At 40.0% G+C, this 22,569-nt stretch overlaps 1 protein-coding gene across 2 annotated transcripts; it reads right to left on the bottom strand.

Moving 5' to 3' along the window:
- Positions 1-677: 677 nt before the first annotated feature.
- On the bottom strand, positions 678-21,073 carry si:ch211-250n8.1 (uncharacterized). 2 transcript variants are annotated; one of them, XM_060894793.1, is made up of 16 exons: positions 20,756-21,073; positions 19,033-19,137; positions 17,771-17,846; positions 17,000-17,156; positions 16,851-16,896; positions 16,695-16,753; positions 14,151-14,186; positions 14,016-14,068; positions 13,675-13,807; positions 11,177-11,382; positions 11,034-11,079; positions 9,475-9,540; positions 8,017-8,076; positions 7,831-7,919; positions 4,179-4,261; positions 678-2,634 (listed from the first exon to the last, which is right to left on the bottom strand). In XM_060894793.1, the coding sequence occupies exons 1-16, from the start codon at positions 20,790-20,792 to the stop codon at positions 2,600-2,602; spliced, it is 1,287 nt and encodes a 428-aa protein (XP_060750776.1). In that variant the 5' UTR covers positions 20,793-21,073; the 3' UTR covers positions 678-2,599. The 2 variants fall into 2 exon arrangements, with proteins under 2 accessions (XP_060750776.1, XP_060750783.1); XM_060894800.1 differs by having other exon boundaries at positions 7,831-7,916.
- Positions 21,074-22,569: the final 1,496 nt, after the last annotated feature.

Here is a 22,569-nt window from a genome sequence, read left to right as displayed (position 1 = left end):
GAGAGACTCAGGGATTGAAGCAGAAAGGATTATAGAGAGCAATGCAGCATTAGTACAATTTTATGTTTTATGTTAACAACAAATTTAATTTAACATTTCTCTCAATTCATTCACACTTATAAAGTCCAGCAATCATGCCTAATTCTTTATGAACAATAATATTTTATTTAATATATTTTTTTATTTTATTTTTATTTTATTTTTTAGATTTTATTTTTTTATTTTATTTTTTAGATTTTACTTTATTTTTTTTATATTTTATTTTATTTGTTAAATATTTAATTTTAAATAAAATCAATGTGTTTGAAATTCAAACAAATAAACAGTTCACCTAAGCATGAGCTTGGTTTAAGAGCATGAAAGTTTTATCCAAAGTGTTTCTTCATTCTTATACGAACGTACGCCGGCGTGCGTAATTGTTAACCTGTCTTTAATCCAAAACCACTAAGAAAAATAATTTAAAAAAAAAATCACTTTTGTTTACCTTCATTACTTGATCTAAATGTGTTGGGTGCATATTTTATGTTGATTTATTGTGTCAGGTATTTATTATTTTTTTAATCTAAGAGTTTGAAATGTATTAAAGAACAGTGTTATGTGCAATTTGTTGAAATGGACAGAAAAAAAGAACATAAGCATTAAAACATATGTGTATTTACAGCACACACACACGCTACTACAGTATGTTATATACTTTTACTTATCATAAATTTCTACATAAACAGGTTTGTTTTTAAACACATGTTGATCCTCTCTTCCCAACTTTCTCTATGGTTTCATTGTTAATAAGTAGGTCATTTAAAAATGTTTGTCTTTTTTTCCAGACATTTCATTCTATTTTTATTAACAAGCAACAAAGATTGCAACACTTTTTAAACAAGAGTTACACACTGAGTTGCAATAGTGCTGAGGAAAGTAAAAAAAAAAAAATCAGGCCGTACTTTAAATATGTTTAGAACACAATTGTGAAGAAATTGTAAAAATAATCAATATATATCATGTTCATTACAGTAGCAATATAAATTGTGGAAATACCCTCTCTGGCCACTTTATTAGGAACATTCATGCTCATATATGTAGTTATGTAATCAGCCAATCATGTGGCAGCAGAAAAAATGCATAAAATCATACAGATTTCATCTTTCAAATGCATAAAATCATACAGGTCAAGAGCTTCAGCTAATACTCATTTCAAACCTCAAAAAAAAAAAAAAAAAAGTGTGCTCTCTGCTACTTTACCCGTGGCATGGTTGTTGGTGCCAGATGCGTTGGTTTGAGTTTTTCAGAAACTGCTGAACTTTTTAGATTTTCATACACAACAGTCTCTAGAGTTTAAAAGCAAAAAAAAAAAGCAAATACACACTGAGAGAGTGTCAGTTCTGTGTGTGGAACCACCTTGTTAAGAGAGGGTCTAATGGACACAGTAACTCATATAATCACTCTTTCCCACTGGTGTCAGAACACACAACACAACAAACCTTGAGGTAGATCCAGAACCTAGAACATAAACGTGAGGCTATCATGGGCACAGATTCACCCAAACCCAGCATGATTGGCTGACGATAGAACTACATGAATGAGCAGATGTACAAGTGTTCCTAATAAAGTGGATAGTGAGTTTAGATTTAAAATCTCTTCATATATTCACAAGTCTTAAATTTACACACCTGGGACAGACATTTAGAGTTAAAGTCATTTAGACATTTAGAGTCATCTTTTTATTTCATATGTAGAAAGACTAAAATTATTCCAACACCAAACTAATAATGTGCTCAAAAGTTGATCAGACAGGAATCGTGCAATAATCATATACAAAAATAAAGTGGTCATGGAGGGCATTTATGTAGCATATACACTGGAAAAAAGAGAAACTGCCCAACGAGATAAAATTTAACACTAAGTAAATAATTTAGTGTTCCAGCTTGAATATAAAAGTCATGTTGTGCCCAACAGAACACTTGGCTGAAGCCAAGCCCGGCCCTGTACTGAGTGTTTTACTGATAAAAGAAGTATTTCGTGAAAACGTGAACCTCAGTGTTAGTCATTGTGTCTGAAGTAACTGCGACAGTTCCTTGCCATACCACCAGGGGCGAGCCGTAAGGCCGGACGCCTTTATAGTCATGTTTTATAGCCATGTTCGTGGGGGAAGTCATGGCCTAATGGTTAGAAAGTTTGCCTTCTAACCCTAAGGTTGTGGGTTCGAGTCTGGGGCCGGCAATACCACGACTGAGGTGCCCTTGAGCATAAATGGCTGCCCACTGCTCCGGGTGTGTGTTTACGGTGTGTGTGTGTGTTCACTGCTGTGTGTGTGTGCACTTTGGATGGGTTAAATGCAGAGAACAAATTCTGAGTATAGGTCACCATACTTAGCCGTATGTCACGTCACATTTTGTTTAGGTTATCTAAGTTTTTGTCATAATGTATGTTTAAGTTTTGTTAGAATATGTTTTGTTAACTAAAAGCAGTGCATGTACTAAATTCCTGCTTTTGGGTCTGATCTGCTACTGCAGGCAATCGAGCTTACAATGGAGATCCAAGTGAGATCCTCACCATCGGCGGCGTCCGTCCCCGCACGTTACACTGTGCTTACGTGTTTTCCTCACACAAACCATTCAGTGCTTTTAAACCCTGCAGCTGTGGGAATAATACAGTATGGTAGAGCTCAGAAAAGCAGGATAAACACATATTCTAAATAAATACTGATAAATGATATCAATTCCAACTTCAATCAATTAGCCAGGACGTGTCTGGTGTCCATATTTTATGTTTAATGTCAGTAAAATTTTTATTTAAAGAATAAATTTGAGTCACGCTGATATAGGAAACGAATGAAATGACAGGGTGGTGTTATGTGGAGTCACTGTAACCAGCATAAAGTTCTGGTTAGTAAAGTATTTAATTTCCAGAAAACAGTATGTTGTATTCTTCTTGGATTAAACCACAACCATTTACGGTTCTTTGAGAAAATGATCTCCTGAGTCTTTATACTTCATCGATGACTCTGAGATCTAAGCAGAAGTCAGGGGGTGATCGGGTACATTCTGTATTTGCCCCTAAATTTTGCAATAATCTCCACTCCAATGCTAACCAAGCTGTTAATGTTTCCCAACCTATCATGTCAGTTTTAAAAACAGAGTATGTGGTAGCCTAGTGGCTAAGGTGGTGGACTACCTTAGCTTAGCTTAGCTTAGTTGCTCAGATATATAAAATAAGATTTAAAACAAAAAGTACATCGCTCTGGATAACAGCGTCTGCCAAATGCTTTAAATGTAAATAAATATTGCTGCATTGTAATAAATGAGCACTGTAAACTAATGAAATGCAATTTGGACAGCAAACCCAATTGCTGCTATTACACAAGTGTATATATGCAGGGCTGTCAAGTGTCACACATTGAGATTGACAGTCACACATTTGGGTCTTTTTGTCACGCTCTCCCGCCACACATCGTATTTGTCATGCAGAAAAACATTTTGACTATTTATCATATATTTAATAAGCCGCAGCGCCCAAAACGTATCTGTCCGCACCGCTGTCTCTATGGAACCGGGCAGGAATCAAGCGCGTCTCCCCTGGAGTTCTTAGTCGAGCCTGACACTTATCAGCCAATCAAAAAAAGAGGCGACACAATAGCCAATCAGAAAATAGCACTATTGTATATGGGTCAGATAAGAAAAAAAAACATTAATTAAAGAAGGTATTTTCGATGGTCAGATTGAACAAAACATCAACACGAAACAGCGTGTCTCTGGATGGGACATTGTCCTCAATCATGACACTAAAAATGGCTGGGCTTGAGCCGAACTGTTTTAAATGGGTTGGGTGGGGGGGTGGGGGGGTTGGAGATGTCACGCTTGCCTGTCTTCAAAACTTGAGAGCCCTGTACTGTATATGTTTGCAAGAACCCTCTTTGTTTATGATCCTATATCTTTGCACATTGCACTGTACAATATACAGACTGCACAATGGTCTGTGCTATTTTGTGCATCTGTCCTTTAGTGTTTTTGTATATTTGACTTTTGTCTCGCACTGTTTGCACTAGGTTGCACATGAGGCACATTATGTTTCTAGGACAACTTACAATGCAATTTAGACACCAAAACTAACCTGACTACAATTAACATATTTTTTTTACAGAAACCTTCATTTAAAGATATTAGTGAGATTTGTTTCCTCACCGATGCGGTGGACGATCTCATCACATTCAGCGCTGCATGTTGCCTGCAGGACCACACAGCAGAAACCCGTATCTGGAGTATCTCTGAAACAGGAAATGACACAATCGACACACTTAAAGGTGGGGTCTCCGTTGTTTGAAAGCCAGTGTTGACATTTGAAATCACCAAAACAAACACACCCCTAACCCAAAATGGGTCCCACCCCTGTATCGATAGCTCCGCCCACACATACATACGTAACCCAGGCAAATAATGGAAGGAAATGTGTCTTTATCATAGCTGAAGGGAAGAACAATACGATTGTAGATAAACAAACAAGCAAAAATGACACACAAGCATAATCATGCAAAGGACAAAGGCATATATTAGTTCTGTGTAACAAAGCAAAACCAACGTTACTCACCTATCGAGAAGGAAAAAAGCGCCTCGGCGTCTTAAGTAAAGTTGGTCACATATTCACAGATTGGAGTTTCCCGAGTCAATAACTCCTGAGCTAAACGCTGTTACTACACAAAACGTGGTTGTAGCTGCGTCTCTACATTACTACGATAGAAAAGAGGTGTTATTTGTGTAGTAACAGCGTTTAGCTCAGGAGTTATTGACTCAGGAAACTCCAATCTGTGAATATGTGACCAACTTCCTGCTCCTTCAGTTCTCTCCAGCGCTGGAAAGCTGATCCTATATTAACACGTCCTACTTCTTGCCTTATCGTAAGCCTTTCTTCTCTTTCTTTCTTTGTTTTTATCCTCCATGTCAATGTTAAAACCGCTTTCTGCTAATGTCACACATGCGCACTGAACACTCTCTCCGCCCATATTGACAAGACACACCCCTTTCTGCTCATTGGCTACACGTTTGTTTTGTATTTGTTTTGTTTGACAGCCCAACGCAGTTTTCTGAAGCATTTCTCAAACAACGAAGACCCCACCTCTAAAGTGTTAATCACTTTTCTGCCTTTTTTGCCTTTTCTTTTCCAATTAGCATTACAGTGGTTCAACTAATGGATCCTCATAAACTTATATCATTCCACTCAGAGTTATCATATAGTTTCCAGGATGCTACAATGTCTAGGATTGTAGTTTCAGTTCAAATTTTATTTCTATAGTGTTTTAACAATGGACATATTTAAATATGTTTGTATTTATCCCTAATGAACAAGTCTGAGGTGACTGAGGTGACTGTAGTGAAGAAAAACTCCCTTAGATGGAAGAGGAAGTAACCTTGAGAGGAACCAGACTGTGATTATAAACTGTTATAAACACCAGAGAGTGTTATTATGAATAATGTCCTTTATACAGTCAGATATAGTGTGACAATTGTGTATTGATTAGGAGGTTGTTGTCTTTATTCATAAAGACATCTGCTATGACTGTGCATACAGTATGATTGTTTATAAGTTGTACATGATTTGTGAATTTTATAATCCTATATAATTCTAGCCCTTTATAGTAGTTATATATTAGTGATTATACAAAATGTTATAATTATGCACAAATACTTAATTGTATCATATAAATGTTTGCAGGACAAATATCTATCTTAAAAGACAGATATGTTAAACATAATGGTGAATGGTGTATTTTTTACTGTATCTTGGAATGTACAGTATGTTCCATTGTATCTGACTGTAGAAAGGACATTATTTATAATCACACTCTCCGGTGTTTATAACAATTTATAATCAGACTCTCTGCTGTCACCCAGATGAGGATGAGGTTCACTTTTGAGTCTGGTTCCTCTCAACGTTTCTTCCTTATACCATCTAAGGGAGTTTTTCCTTGCCACCATCTTGCTCGTTAGGGATAAATAGGGATAAATACAAATAGATTTATAAAATAATTTTATGTTCTGTAAAACTGTTTCGAGGGGGCACGGTGGCTTAGTGGTTAGCACGTTTGCCTCACACCTCCAGGGTTGGGGGTTCGATTCCCGCCTCCACCTTGTGTGTGTGGAGTTTGCATGTTCTCCCCGTGCCTCGGGGGTTTCCTCCAGGTACTCTGGTTTCCTCCCCCGGTCCAAAGGCATGCATGGTAGGTTGATTGGCATCTCTGGAAAATTGTCCGTAGTGTGTGAGTGAATGAGAGTGTGTGTGTGTGCCCTGTGATGGGTTGGCACTCCGTCCAGGGTGTATCCTGCCTTGATGCCCGATGACGCCTGAGATAGGCACAGGCTCCCCGTGACCCGAGGTAGTTCGGATAAGCGGTAGAAAATGAGTGAGTTTCAGTGAGTGAATATTTTTGACCCTTGTCATACCTGAGATTACATTTGCAGTGTTCTTCCTTAATCCTTTATCCAGAACCATTCACATTTATCTCACTTCTACGACTCATGGTTAAAGGCGAAGCAGTAGCAGCTTGGTGATCAGAACATACAACATTATGAATGTTCTTTCAAGCATGCAAGAACGAAACAAAGAAACAAACAAACAAAAAAAAAACGGTAAAGAACCATTATTTTTCTTTTCATTGAGGATTTTCCATGTTTTCTTTTACCCTATTTAGTGTTGGGTGAATCTCACAGGATTGAATATACATGAGCTCCAACATGCCCATGATCAGGCCCTCACAACCAGACTGCGACAGTTTCTTCCCTCAAACTCCTCAACAACCAGAACAACACACAGACACACACATACAGTATACACACACGCATGCACGCTTGCACATTTCCTCAGTTGCTGTTTTGCACACCACATTTCAATACCTATATGTTTACTAGAACCCTCTTTGTTCAAAGCCCTATATTCTTGCACCTTGCACTATATAATATACAGATTGCACACTGGTGTGCTCTATTATGAGTGTCTGTCCTGTAGTGTTTTTGTAATGTTTGTTTGCACTGTCTTGTGTCTCGCACTGTTTGCACTAGGTTCCACAAGATGCACTTTCTGTGGCCAGGACAACTTACTTTAAGTCCTTAGCTCTATGTTGTTTTATGTAGCACCACGGGCCTCGGGAAACTCTTTTTCATTTCACTATGTATTATGTCAGCTAGATATGGTTGAAATTACAATTAAAGCTTCTTGACTTGACTTGATCCCTCCCAGCCTCACCACCTCTCCAAGCCTAAGATCACAACCAGTCTTGATTTAGATATAACAGCAAAAAAATAAAAAAAAGCCCCATGTCCAAGATTTCTGTTGCATATATTCTATATATGGCACGGTGGCTTAGTGGTTAGCACGTTCGCCTCACACCTCCAGGGTTGGGGGTTCGATTCCCGCCTCCGCCTTGTGTGTGTGGAGTTTGCATGTTCTCCCCGTGCCTCGGGGGTTTCCTCCGGGTACTCCGGTTTCCTCCCCCGGTCCAAAGACATGCATGGTAGGTTGATTGGCATCTCTGGAAAATTGTCCGTAGTGTGTGATTGCGTGAGTGAATGAGAGTGTGTGTGTGTGCCCTGCAATGGGTTGGCACTCCGTCCACGGTGCATCCTGCCATGACGCCTGAGATAGGCACAGGCTCCCCGTGACCCGAGGTAGTTCGGATAAGCGGTAGGAAATGAGTGAGTGAGTGAGAGAGATATTCTATATACTTTGACCCCATTTTAGTGATTTAATGCACCAAAACACACACAAAGTATATACTTTCAAGCATAAATGAAAAATACCATCCTGTCACGCATGAATAAAATTAGTACCGTGATTGTAACCTACCCTACACAGAAGGCGAAGATGGTGTAATCTGGCTGGCTGAATCTCCCCACACAAGAAATCTCAGGAAAGTGATGCTGGAACAGCTGCTGCTTAAAATCAAACCCTCTATTATCATCATCATCCTTGCATTATCCTTATTAAAGAACTATCTGTTATTGTTTTTCATATTAAGTAACAGCTCCATACCTGTTTATTGGATTTATCAGTGCAAGTCAGGTGCGTCTCCTTCACGTCCAACAGCACGTCCTGAAAAATCAGGGAAGGACTTTTTATTCACATGGTTTGTTCATATATTTCAAACTTCTATCAATTAATTTAATGATCAAAACTAATTTACTTTGCATAATTTTTTTTTTTACATATGGAATTGTGAAGCTTATGAACTACTTATGACGTTCGCCTCACACCTCCAGGGTTGGGGGTTCGATTCCCGCCTCCACCTTGTGTGTGTGGAGTTTGCATGTTCTCCCCGTGCCTCGGGGGTTTCCTCCGGGTACTCCGGTTTCCTCCCCCGGTCCAAAGACATGCATGGTAGGTTGATTGGCATCTCTGGAAAAATTGTCCGTAGTGTGTGATTGCGTGAGTGAATGAGAGTGTGTGTGTGTGTGCCCTGCGATGGGTTGGCACTCCGTCCAGGGTGTATCCTGCCTTGATGCCCGATGACGCCTGAGATAGGCACAGGCTCCCCGTGACCCGAGGTTCGTATAAGCGGTAGAAGATGAATGAATGAAAGTTTATCATTTTCACTGGCTATTTTCAAGCTAGCACTTCTTTCCCTATCTTTTGCATTTATTAAAAAAAAAAAAAAAAATTTGACACTTTTTCAATGTAACTTTGAACAAATGTTTTAAACTCATGGTATCTTAAGTATGTAACCTAGTGAGCCAACATTATTGTATCCAATGTTAGAGATTTAAGCACTTACTGTATGTACGTCCCTCTGGATAAGGGCGTCTGACAAATGCTTTAAATGTAAATGTAAATGTAAATTTTCATTTACATTAATGAGCAAGCCAGAGGAAACAGTTTGATTGTGTCCAAACATTTGATTTTGTAACCAAAGTGCGTACATGCACTGTAATAATATCAAACTTTGATTTATTTAGTAATATTAATTAGTAATATAATTATTAATATAGTAATATGAATAATTATAAACCATGATGCGTATACAACACTACAATTTATCTAAAAATTATTTAACAACATTAAAATAACATTTCAGCTAACAAGGTGGATCGATATGTTCTTAATTCTTAATGCTGCCATTCTTTGATTTTATTAGCTGATTACAATAACGTCTGCATTTTATGAATATTCTATGCAAATACGATCAATTGTGGCATGTCGTAATGACGTCATTACATATTAACATTTTAACAAGGCACGGGTTATAACCCTGAGCTCTGCCTACCTATGAATCATGAGATACACACGAACTTAATTAAAATTTTTATGTCCTTACATTTCATAGACAGTCCATATATAATTCTGAACATTTGGTGAATAATTAAAGCATTTTATGTATTATTTAGCAATAACTTTAGGGCATATTTTGGCAAATGCTACATTTGATCGGATGTGTTGTTAAGAAAAAATGAGAAGACGTAAGAAGTCTTCTTTGCTGGCTGGGTGTAATCGTACCTTCTTGCTCTGCCTCTTTTGCAGCACAGCCGGTATGGCGTACTGCAGAACCTCCTTCCCTCCATACTGGCACAAGCAGGAAAAAGAAGATTAACTGGTCATTTTCACACTTTACAATCGAAAAGCCGTATGTAAAGGTCTCATACATGTGAGACGGGATTTAATAAAGAAATTCTGATATTCAGTCTTTAAATATAAAGTACAGACTTCTACAAAAGTTGTGTGAGAAAAGAAAACACAAATGTTGGCTTCGTTGTTCTGTCGAGTTTTTTTTTTTTTTTTTCTAGTGGTTACCGATTTTGTTTGTTTTGTGTTTTTATTAAATAAATCATTTTTTTTTTTTTTTTTTTTTTTTTTTTTTTTAGCTGTGTACAGGCGTGTGTTAGTGTAGTGGTTAAGGTGTTGGATTGTGAGTTCGATCCCAGGACCACCAGGCTTCTACAGCTGGGCCCCTGAGCAAAGGCCCTTAACGGCTCACTTGTATGAGAATGTAAGTCGCTCTAAATTAATTTCATCCACAAACAACACCTGTTTTCTGCAGAAGCAGTAAGTTTGTTCTATTCCTTATATATTTGGTGAGGTTTAAAGTTGGAGGTTTAGATGTTATTGTAATATCTACATATCGTCGCTGTCGGGCGGAAACCTTGTATGTCCAAATTTGGTCAATTTCATATTTTTTCACATATCGATGCTATTGGTCAGTCCCCACCTGGGTCTGTTATTTTTACAAGTTATTAACCAATCTAAAGTCTTGAAAATAGCTTGAGCGCAAATCTCATAACTCCATTGGACACTTCAACTGTCCACCTCTTCCTCACTCCGCGGGAGAGCTTCACGGCATATTTCTCCTCAAGAAGAGTCGCAACGAATCAACACGTCTTCTGAGGTAAATGTCTTCAAAACACTGGGCTCAAAGAAAAAAAAATCTTGACCCCCGCTAGTTCTGGTGCTCGTCAGAGGACAGGAATTTAGCGCAAGACAATCCACTGCAACACGGACTAAACCCTGTGTACTGCAGATAAGGTACGGCGTTTTTTTAATTTCCTGAAAAATAACGGTTTTGGAGATATGAGGATTCCGCCTGGCAGCGACGATATGTATAGAGACTGTCTCAGGAAATATCTGTCAACCTCAGAGATATGAAGTATGAGAAGCCCTATAAACTGTGTTATCCTGTCTCTGAATACACAATGTTCCGTGCAAATATTGATATTTCCTACCTCGCAGACTCTGAACACGACCGTCTATAATGCATAAAATCAATTCCTGAGCTGTTGTCCTTTGGCTTCTCCCAGTTCGGGGTCACCACAAAAAAAGAAATTCTGATCTGGCAACATGTTTTCACACAGGATGCCCTTCCTGATGCAACCCTCCCATTTTATCTAGGCTTGGGACCAGCACTGAGAGTTAACCCTCAGTGGTTGGGTTGTTTCCTGCCAATGGAGCAAGAAGGCGGAATCCTGCTACTGGACCACCGGGGAACACGAAGCCAAAGTGTGATTCCTTACTATAGATCATTATAAATTGACAAAGTGAATTATAGGTAAGATTTACTGTACCATTCCTATGTTTGTTTTTCCTAACAGCTGCACTGCATACAGGATCCTGTTAACAGAAAAACAGACGATTTTTATCCACTCAGAACCTCTCATGTAAGATGCATTCGTTCCAGCATACACACAGCTGTACTGGAGTTTCTCACCGTCCCTCTTTAACACACTGGCTCTGGTTTTCATGCTGCATCGCTGGTTTGGGAAGAGGTGAGCCAAACTCCAGCGCGGGATTCTCCTGCTTCAGCTGGCGTAAAAGCGGCACCAGGGGGCGATACACGGTGCCGTTCTCACCTCTCCAGCGCAACAGGCGCAAGGACAGTGGCTGTCCTTTTAATCTGGACAGCACCACACCTGCCTTTACAGAACACACAAAGAGAATCACACAAAGAGAAGCATTATTACTAGTTCAAAATTAAATTACAATGGAAATAATATTCATCCACTCAGAATGGCACTGTGTGGATAAAGTCATTGTTAATAAGCGATATTCATTCATTCATTCATTCATCTTCTACCGCTTATCCAAACTATTCCTGGGTCACGGGGAGCCTGTGCCTATCTCAGGTGTCATCAGGCATCAAGGCAGGATACACCCTGGACGGAGTGCCAACCCATCGCAGGGCACACACACACACACTCTCATTCACTCACGCAATCACACACTACGGACAATTTTCCAGAGATGTTTTAATGTCCAATGGATTAAAAAATAAAAGTACTAATACCTCATTTATTGTTATTCTGCACATAAAAATTAAATGCCATTTTTCCCAGAAAGAAAACAGGTGAATAATGATGTCCAGATTAGTGAAAGTCTATATATAAAGTTTATATATTTATAGGTTAAAAACGTTTAAAACAAATATACTATACAATAGAAATATCAAGTGTATATATAACCGAATATCCAAAGGCACTGTGTTTTCGGGTCTAGAAGATTTAAGGTCGCACCGTAGATTATTACAATAGTGCTGTTAAATTGTCAGTACTGTGAAAAGTTATCATTTTTGTATATCGTCGCTGTCGGGCGGAAACCTCGTATGTCCAAATTTGGTCAATTTCATATTTTTTCACATATCGATGCTATTGGTCAGTCCCCACGTGGGTCTGTTATTTTTACAAGTTATTAACCAATCTAAAGTCTTGAAAATAGCTTGAGCGCAAATCTCATAACTCCATTGGTCACTTCAACTGTCCACCTCTTCCTCACTCCGCGGGAGAGCTTCACGGTATATTTCTCCTCAAGAAGAGTCGCAACGAATCAACACGTCTTCTGAGGTAAATGTCTTCAAAACACTGGGCTCAAAGAAAAAAAATCTTGACCCCCGCTAGTTCTGGTGCTCGTCTGAGGACAGGAATTTAGCGCAAGACAATCCACTGCAACGCGGACTAAACCCTGTGTACTGCAGATAAGGTACGGCGTTTTTTTAATTTCCTGAAAAGTAATGTTTTTGGAGATACGAGGATTCCGCCTGACAGCGACGATATGTAATAATAAACTGATTAAAAAAACAGTTAGCATTTGTGGAAGAAGTCTCCAGTGTCATCACAATGTCACAGTCAAATGACGGTCATGTTTTCAGACATGGGACGTTATTCAAAAATGAGGAATTTTTGCTTTCTGGTGCTTTGGTATACTTTTTTGTCTTGTTAACTACAAAAGACAACAGCTTAAGGCTGGTGAGGGGACGATTGTTTATGGATGCTATAACATAAGTGATAACCGGAAATAACCTGTTTCACACATAATGAATGTAAATATAGATGATAAAGACATTACATTTAACAGATGCCCTTATCCAGAGCAACTTATTTTTGATCTCATTTTATACAACTGAACAATTGAGGGTTAAAGGTGCGGTGCACGATGTTTGAAAGCCAATGTTGACATTTGAAACAAAACACCAAAACAAACACGCCTCTAACCCAAATGGGTGTCACTGTTTTGATAGCTCCGCCCCACACATATATACGTAACCCAGGCAACTATTATGGCGGAACCTGTTGGGGCAGGTGGCTGGGGGGATATTTTTATCAATAAATGAACTCAATGAGTAATACTATGGTAATACAGATGTGTTTTTGTAGTACTGTGTTTTGTAACGTGAAAGGTTTAGCTCCGTTTCACGTGGAGGCAGAGGTGCCATTATCTGCCATGTCAATGTTTCAATCGCTTTCTGCTAATGTCAGACATGTGCACTGAACACTCTTTCCACCGCATATTGACAAGACACACCCCTTTCTGCTAATTGGCTACACGTTTGTTTTGTTAGTCGGCCCGACTCAGTTTCCTGAAGCATTTTTCAAATATCGTGCATCAAGGCAGGATACATCCTGGTGCCAACCCATCGCAGGGCACACACACACACTCTCATTCACTCACGCAATCACACACTAGGGGCAATTTTCCAGAGATGCCAATCAACCTACCATGCATGTCTTTGGACCGGGGGAGGAAACCGGAGTACCCGGAGGAAACCCCCGAGGCACGGGGAGAACATGCAAACTCCACACACACAAGGCGGAGGCGGGAATCGAACCCCCAACCCTGGAGGTGTGAGGCGAACGTGCTAACCACTAAGCCACCGTGCCCCCCCCATAACTCTTACATATTATCCATAAATAGGATAAGAGGGTAAATCCAAACCTGTCCATTTCTGGAATTTCTGAGTGAGATGCCGTTAATTTCATCAATGATGTCTCCAGGCTCTGCAAACATGTCTGCCTGAGCCACACCACCTCGGAGCAGCTCCAACACAAACACACGCCTGTCCAGATATCTGAGAGAGATAGAAGAAATATGAGAAAGGCAGATCAATGAGGCTCATGTTGAACAAAGAACACATAGTGATTCATAGCCTCATGAGTCTCGTCACGTTTAAGAAGAATTAATGTTAGAAAAGTGTGTAAGTGTGTACAAGCATGTGCAATGTTCAGAAATCCTCAGTGTACAAGCTGAAACTGACATGCTTCTATAGACATGCTAACCTGAGAACCATCCCCAGCTCGCGACACGGCACTGCCTCATACGTTTCACACACCTATAACACACGAGTAGGCTTTTGTCATGCATTGTCTCATGCACGTAGTGCTAATAAAGTCATGATACGGCTTCAGACTTACCGGGAGCAGCCAACTCTCATCCAGAAAGCTGCAGTTCTGAAGTGGAGGATATGGGCAGGAAGTTTAAATGGGATTATATACAATGAGAATATTAGCATATACAGTATTACATCATTTCTAAAATGAGACACTACAAATGTGGCATCTGTGTTGTCAGCCCCAGTGAAGTGGGCGTGGCTTCTGTGTTGTCAGACCAGTAAAGGAGGCATGGCCTCTGTGTTGTCAGCCCCAGTGAAGTGGGCGTGGCTTCTGTGTTGTCAGACCAGTACAGCGGGCGTGGCTTCTGTGTTGTCAGACCAGTAAAGGAGGCATGGCCTCTGTGTTGTCAGCCCCAGTGAAGTGGGCGTGGATTCTGTGTTGTCAGACCAGTACAGCGGGCGTGGCTTCTGTGTTGTCAGACCAGTAAAGGAGGCGTGGCCTCTGTGTTGTCAGCCCCAGTGAAGTGGGCGTGGATTCTGTGTTGTCAGACCAGTACAGCGGGCGTGGCTTCTGTGTTGTCAGACCAGTAAAGGAGGCGTGGCTTCTGTGTTGTCAGCCCCAGTGAAGTGGGCGTGGATTCTGTGTTGTCAGACCAGTACAGCGGGCGTGGCTTCTGTGTTGTCAGACCAGTAAAGGAGGCGTGGCCTCTGTGTTGTCAGCCCCAGTGAAGTGGGCGTGGATTCTGTGTTGTCAGACCAGTACAGCGGGCGTGGCTTCTGTGTTGTCAGACCAGTACAGCGGGCGTGGCTTCTGTGTTGTCAGACCAGTAAAGGAGGCGTGGCCTCTGTGTTGTCAGCCCCAGTGAAGTGGGCGTGGATTCTGTGTTGTCAGACCAGTACAGCGGGCGTGGCTTCTGTGTTGTCAGACCAGTACAGCGGGCGTGGCTTCTGTGTTGTCAGACCAGTAAAGGAGGTGTGGCCTCTGTGTTGTCAGCCCCAGTGAAGTGGGCGTGGATTCTGTGTTGTCAGACCAGTACAGCGGGCGTGGCTTCTGTGTTGTCAGACCAGTAAAGGAGGCGTGGCTTCTGTGTTGTCAGCCCCAGTGAAGTGGGCGTGGATTCTGTGTTGTCAGACCAGTACAGCGGGCGTGGCTTCTGTGTTGTCAGACCAGTAAAGGAGGCGTGGCCTCTGTGTTGTCAGCCCCAGTGAAGTGGGCGTGGATTCTCTGTTGTCAGACCAGTACAGCGGGCGTGGCTTCTGTGTTGTCAGACCAGTAAAGGAGGCATGGCCTCTGTGTTGTCAGCCCCAGTGAAGTGGGCGTGGCTTCTGTGTTGTCAGACCAGTACAGCGGGCGTGGCTTCTGTGTTGTCAGACCAGTAAAGGAGGTGTGGCCTCTGTGTTGTCAGCCCCAGTGAAGTGGGCGTGGCTTCTGTGTTGTCAGACCAGTGAAGGAGGCGTGGCCTGTGTTGTCAGCCCCAGTGAAGTGGGCGTGGCTTCTGTGTTTTCAGACCAGTAAAGTGGGTGTGGCTTCTGTGTTGTCAGACCAGTAAAGGAGGCGTGGCCTCTGTGTTGTCAGACTCAGTAAAGGAGCCGTGGCCTCTGTGTTGTTAGACCCAGTGAAGTAGGCGTGGCCTCTGTGTTGTCAGACACAGTAAAGGAGGCGTGGCCTCTGTGTTGTCAGACCCAGTGAAGTAGCCATGGCCTCTGTGTTGTCAGACCCAGTAAAATAGGCGTGGCCTCTGTGTTGTCAGACCCAGTAAAATAGGCGTGGCCTCTGTGTTGTCAGACCCAATGAAAGAGGCGTGGCCTCTGTATTGTAAGACCCAGTGAAAGAGGCGTGGCCTCTGTGTTGTCAGACCCAGTGAAGTCTCATTACTGTTTGTCCCTGTAAAGGAGGTGTGGCCTATGTGTCATCAGTCCCAGTGAAAGAGTCGTGGCAACGTTACTGTTTGTCAATGTAAAGGAGGTGTGGTCACTTTACTGTTTGTCACAGTAAAGGAGGTGTGGCCTGTTTGCTTTCTATAACTGTAAAAAAGGTGTGGTTTCAGTACTGTTAATACCACTGAAGAAGGTGTTCTCTGTGCTGTCTGTTATACTGAAGCTAGGATGCGTTAACCTAGTGGTTAAGGTGTTGGGCTGTCAATCGTAAGGTTGTGAGTTCGGTTCCTATGTCCACCAAGCTGCCACTGCTGGGCCCCTGAGGAAGGCCCTTAACCCTCAATTGCTCATTTGTATAAAAATGAGATAAAATGTAAGTCGCTCTGGATAAGTGTGTCTGGTAAATGAAGCAGAAATGTTTTTTTTCTGCTGTCAGTCTCACTGAAGAAGGTGTGGCCTTATTGCAGTCAGTTTGACGAAAGGAATTTTGGCATCTTTGCTATCAGTGCCAGGTGCAGAGAATGTGGCATGGCCTCTTAATGTAAGTGCACAATATTTAATAAGCTTTTATTTAATAAGCTCTAAATCGTTGTGCATTGTAGTATTATGGATGGCTGATTATGTCATGCTTAAAGGTAAGCATCATTTAATGTCATGAGGAAAGCCATTATAAATCGATTTCACACAGCAATACGGTGACATCTATATACTACGCGGACACAGTGATATTTTCAGAGCAGATGCTTACGTGTATGTTGAGTTTGAACTCCATTTCAGAGAGAACCAGACACAAGGAGAGAAAAGGCTCTAAGAGATTTAATAAAAACACAAAATAACTGTTTCAATGTTAAATGCCTTACACCTATATCAAATAAATGTCTATTACTGAAATGAAAAGCCTCACCTACAAATTCCTCATTCCTCAATACAGAAATGTCTGAACTGTACCACTGTACACAAATCAGCAAATTAACTGAATTATTCATATCAATAAAATATATTTTTTTTTATGAACTGGTCCAGTAAAATTAAAACAGCAGTGATCTCACTGACCTCCAAAATGCTGGATGTGTGTAGAAGATGGATGACTACATTTCCCAGAGTTCTCCTGCTCAGCATTAGGCGGATGAAGTAGCGTCCCCGGCCCTGAGCGCTGAGAAGTTTGGGACACGCTGTGGTCTGCTGTACGGCTAAAGAGACAGCTCCAAGCCTTTAAAATCACCGGTGGGATATAAAATAAATTATGAAGAAGATGACTGATCGGGGTTATCAGGTGTCATTGGGCTATCCTGGTATAATTCTTTGTATGTGGATGGTATTCATCTGCATTTTCTAGCTTGCTTTCACAAAGGGCTTGTTTCGTACAACCCTTACAAGCAAGATGTTATAAACAAAGTGTTTTAATGGTTTATTTTAAAGCTTTACAAAACCAAAATCTGTGAATAATCACCATGCCTTAATCACCATGCTCGAACATCCAAACTCTAGTACATATGTGGCTGTAATTTGAACTATTTACAGTACGTATGTTTATATCCCTGTTATAAATATTTACCTCGCTCAAGTAAGTCTTAATCTGTCGCTTGTGACACTAGTATCAAAAGTTCTTCATGTAGGTGTCCACTAGGTTGTCTGATTTCCTCCCACCTCTCAAAAACATGCCGGTATGCAGACAGAATAAGATAAATTGCCAGTAGGTATGCATGTGTGTGTACACGTAGTAACCTCGAACAGACTAGCATCCCATTCTGACTGTATACCCGTATTCTGCCCAGTGGACAGTATTTATATAGTTATAAAATGCATTGTGAGAGTAAGACTGACCTTCCACATGTGTCCAGTTGAACTAACTGCTCAAAACAACACCAGTAGTCTCTGTGTGTCAAACTCAGCACTGGTTCTGCAGACGGGAAAAATAAACCAAAAACACTATCACTATCACAGGATAAAGATATCGCAGGATAAAGATAGCACAGGATAAAGATAGCGCAGGTTAAAGATAGCACATCATAGGCATCGTTACATGTGTTTGTATGTACTGTGTCGCATGAGAGTGACGGGGTGTTTAGGAGCTTCTGCGAGATGAGATGAAGTGTTCTTGACTTATAAATCCATTTGTATGAAACGTGCCTTAACGTACCTAGAAAATATTACAGCATCTATCTAGACGTGAAACCTGTATTATACTAAACATTTAAGAGTTGTGCTGTTATAGACAAGTAATGGGATGGTGTGATTAACCCTTTTGTTACTCAGCCAGTGTTTGTGGGTCTGCTGGACCCGCTGCATTTTTAGGTTTTTAATTCAACACAATCAAAAATTTGATGTTAAAATACTCTACAGATGTTTACTTCATCCCAATTACATCACATTTTTTAATTAAAGTGCTACTTGTTTTTTGTTGTTTTTTAATAAAACGTAATAAAAAAAGAAAATCAAATTTAATCAAGTTATGAGTGAAAAAAAATCAACAAATTTACAAGGAAGCAAAGTTTTTCAAAACTATTGATGTTTATGAATATGGGTCCTACAGACCCCAACAACATACAAGGGTTAATTGTCTTCTAAAAAGAGCAAGTAATGAAATGTTTCATTCCACCTTTTTTTCCAGTTACATTTCATGTTACGAAATGTTCACAAACAATTATTTCCTCTTCGACATTAACTCTGAAGTTAATAAGACCATAAAAGCTCCTTGTCATGTTACGTAGAAACATGGAAACTCCTCTGTCCTGAAGACTTTAGTCTACCGCTGACTGCATGAAGCTAAGTGCTGTTACTGGAGACTCCATTAATGCTCCATTAACAATTACTTATTTTTATCTGTGTATGTGGAGCATTCAGCATTCAAATCCCTGATGTAAGCTGCTACTTTAGAAATACTATGACTACTGATTTATATACAGTATGTTCCGTTTAGCGAGACCTTGTGGTTTGTGTCCTTGGTTTTCGGTTGTTTATTCTATATCAGGGACATATCATGTGTCCCTGAATTAGAATAAACAACCGAAAACGCTGAGTTAATGTGTGTGTCTGTGTGTACGGGATAGAGTTTTTATAATGAAGGAAAGGAAATCTGTTCTCACGCAGCAGTCCTTTGCGCAGAATGAGCTCCAGTAGCTCACAGCATGAAGCTAGCTGAGGACTTGCATCAGTCACAGTGTCTTCAGTCTGCAGCTCCAAAATACACACTGCATAGCACACACAGAATTACAGAGAATATTTATACAGTAGCACTATGAGAGTTTGATCCAATGTAATTATTTATGCTATGACTAAATGATTGTGAAGTGATGCGTTAAATCTATAATAAACCACACCTACTTTACACTGTGTGAGAAAGGTTCAAGGTGTTAAAGTATCTGCATTTGTCCTTGTGAAGTGTATGCATGTCTTTCTGAAGCATGTAAATGTCTCTCCATTTACACTTGCACTGATTATTATAATGCTAATATTATGTTATGTATCTAATACTATGGTTATAATTAGATAAAAGCCTTTATATGTTACATATACATTATTTACATTTACAGCATTTGGAAGACGCTCTTATCCAGAGCGACTTACATTATCTCATTTTTGTACAACTGAGGGTTAAGGGTCTTGCACAGGGGCCCAATCGTGGCAGCTTGTTGGACCTGGGATCAAACTCACAACCTTCCAACTGGTAGCCCAACACCTTAACCATTAGGCTACCACATTATTGGACAGTGAAATTCTTTCTTTGCATATCCCAGTTTTGGAAATTGAAAATCAGAGCACGGGGTCGGCCATGATACAGCACCCCTGAAACAGGGAGGGTTAAGGGCCTTGGAAAAGTGCCCAACAGTGGCAGCTTGGCAGTGAACCAGAGCCTCAACCGCGTGAGCCAGCACTTCCTCCTTAAAGTGATAAGATGTAGTTAAGACGTGGTAGTAGTAGAAAGATGAGGAATATATGCTTTTGACAACAACAACAACAACAAAAAAGAACGTACTAAAATCAATTTCATGCCTGGATCAGGAAGCACGGTCGCTACGGTCATTCGATTACATGCATGACATCAGATGTGTTAACATGAGTTCATCATAAGTGGGAGAGACAACAGCATGTGTTTTTGCAAAACGAAGGGAAAGTTCAGTAAATCATAAAAAAGTAGAACATATCAGCAGCATCAGTAGTAAGATGTAGTAGTGGTAATAGAAGTCATTGTAATAGCAGCAGTAGTAGTAATAGTAAAAGTTGGTAGAGGGGGAGAAGTTGTAGGAAAAGAAGGAGCTTCAGCAACAGCAGTAGGTGTAGTAGTAAGAAGAAGTACTAGTAATATTAGCGGTAATAAGTAGTAATAGTAAAAGCTGGAGGATGAGGATGAGGATGAGGATGAGGAAGAGCAGCAGCAGTAGTTTTATTATTAAAAATTGTACTATCAGTAAGTAATATAAGATATAATACTACTGGTATTAAGTATATAAGTATTACATGTATGCTGTAAACTTTAGCCTGGGTTTGTACATCAGCCTGATCACTGAGTATTTTAAAAACAAATATTGACATTGGTGTGAACAGCTTTAAAAAAAAAAAAAAAAAGACTGGCTGCATCCCAAATGTAACCCTGTTCCCTTCATAGTGAACTATGTAGGATGTGAAATATAATGACGTTACAATCATTGTGACGCAGAATGAAACATCTGTATGAAAATGTTTAACATCTGTAGGCAAATAGGAGCACGTTATTGTAGTGACAGTAGTAATAAATAGGTGGGAAAGGATGAGCTGTGATCATTATTAAATGTGAGTGCATTGTAGGAGAAGCAGCATGTGAAATCTTACCTTTCAGGGTTGCAATAAGAGGGTGTTTAGATGCCATTGCTCTTAATTCTCTTATTACCTATGATACAATCTCTGGTTGATGAAGTCGGGCAGCGTGAACGCACAACGACGCAAACGCATTGCGCAAAGACGATGGCATTTTATCCGCAAATTCGGATTTCCATTAGAATGGAGCTTCTAATCCCTATGCTATGAAAAATAATAATGGAAATAAAATGTCTCCTGCTTTCAGACCTGAGAGGAAACGACCGAGCTCAGATGAAGAAGGTAATTAGGTAGAATATAAAGCTGAGACTGTGTTTTAACCTGATATGTTCTTTAAACAGATCAACCCTTAACACCCCTTTTATTAGAAACATGTGTTTTGGCGCCCTCTGGTGCCTGGAACTAGATTACAGCAAATACAGAAAATATATAAAAAATAATTTATTAGCAAATATGCAGTTGAATTAAACTAAAATTTGCAAATTTGGAAGCATACTATTTCTAGAATGTGATTTTCTGTTTTACAAAGCATTACAATTTCCCTTTACCAGCGCTAAGAGAAGAGGCTAAACCTGTTTTTGGCATGATGATGATGACCCTGTGCACTAAACAAACTCAATGAGCAACAAAGTTGAGCTGAATAAACTTGAACGTCCTGCACGGGGCCCTAACTAAAAACTCCCAGTGAGCACCTTTAGGATGAACTTCACACAGACAGTAACGCAATCTCAGGATCGAGTCAGGAACCCTAGAGCTGTTCACTGTTCCACAATTTTGCCAATGATTAACAGATAACCTGGGTAATAAGATCGGACACTATTAATATTGTTTTATTTGTATATTTTTAGTCAGATCATTATATTAACATTTTTATATTTGAGACCAGATTTGTGGCTCATATGGATTTTTGTTATTCACTGCATACACAGTAAATTCGTTGGATATTTTTATATTGTTTTTAGGCCTCATTTTCATATTTTCATGAACAGACTGAGCTAAAAATTCCAGTCATATTCATTAATCTCTCCATACTCGCATACACATGCTGATAAATACTAATTAACCATAAATTACCATGCACATTCATGGCAAAGCTTACTTACATTTATCCATGCACATAAAACACCATGAAATTAAAAACCTACATGCACCAGAAAGCAACAACCTAAAACTAGAAATTCTCCTTTTACAGGGTGCCATTACTTTTACGAACCGAATCGCTAATAGGAATGCATTAAATAGCTTTTACTGTACTTCCTTTTTTAAGTCTTTAATATGAAATGATTTGTAGCTTCTCAATTGTCAGCCAAAATGAATATATTTAATGAAATATAATAGAACCAAAGTGTCATTAGTCACTAAAGCAAATATTGCAAACAACAGCAACTTCATTTTATCCAACAATCCCATCTTTATAAAGACAAGAATCATCTATATAAAGATAAATCTCATACACATCAGCACTCTGACTCAAAACGTGATCGTTCCTGCGGTTCCCTCCATCACTGCTGATTTGAAGCATCAGGTTCAGGTCAGCATGTTCTCACACTGATGGAGATCAGACCCGTGGAGCAGCATAAGGCCTGATAGCATCCTGCAGAGAGGACAGATTACAGACTCACAAATAAATCCAGAAAATCGCTGGAGCAGCTGTCAGAGGTGTTTTAGAAAAACCTGTTCACAGAAGGAACAGCAAAGAAAATGTTTACGACGACAAGCCTACTACTGAAAATAAGGTTTGTTCTTTCACTACACAGCTTTCCTTTTGCTCTCTCGGAGTAGATTGATTTTTTCTCCAATAATATACTTTGATATCGCAAACGTAAGAA

This window comes from Tachysurus vachellii, chromosome 2 (assembly GCF_030014155.1).
Source record: "Tachysurus vachellii isolate PV-2020 chromosome 2, HZAU_Pvac_v1, whole genome shotgun sequence".
Taxonomy (NCBI): Eukaryota; Metazoa; Chordata; class Actinopteri; order Siluriformes; family Bagridae; genus Tachysurus; species Tachysurus vachellii.
Note: the sequence above shows the minus strand (reverse complement) of the source record. Positions and strands in the feature narration are given on the sequence as shown.

Coding starts and splice junctions, on each gene's coding strand:
- si:ch211-250n8.1 (XM_060894793.1), bottom strand. CDS start 20,792: ATGGCATCTAAACACCCTCTTATTGCAACCCTGAAAG. Junction 14,187..16,694: donor AGTTCAAACTCAACATACAC/GTAAGCATCTGC, acceptor CCTCCACTTCAG/AACTGCAGCTTTCTGGATGA. Junction 4,262..7,830: donor ATCTTCGCCTTCTGTGTAGG/GTAGGTTACAAT, acceptor TTCCTGTTTCAG/AGATACTCCAGATACGGGTT.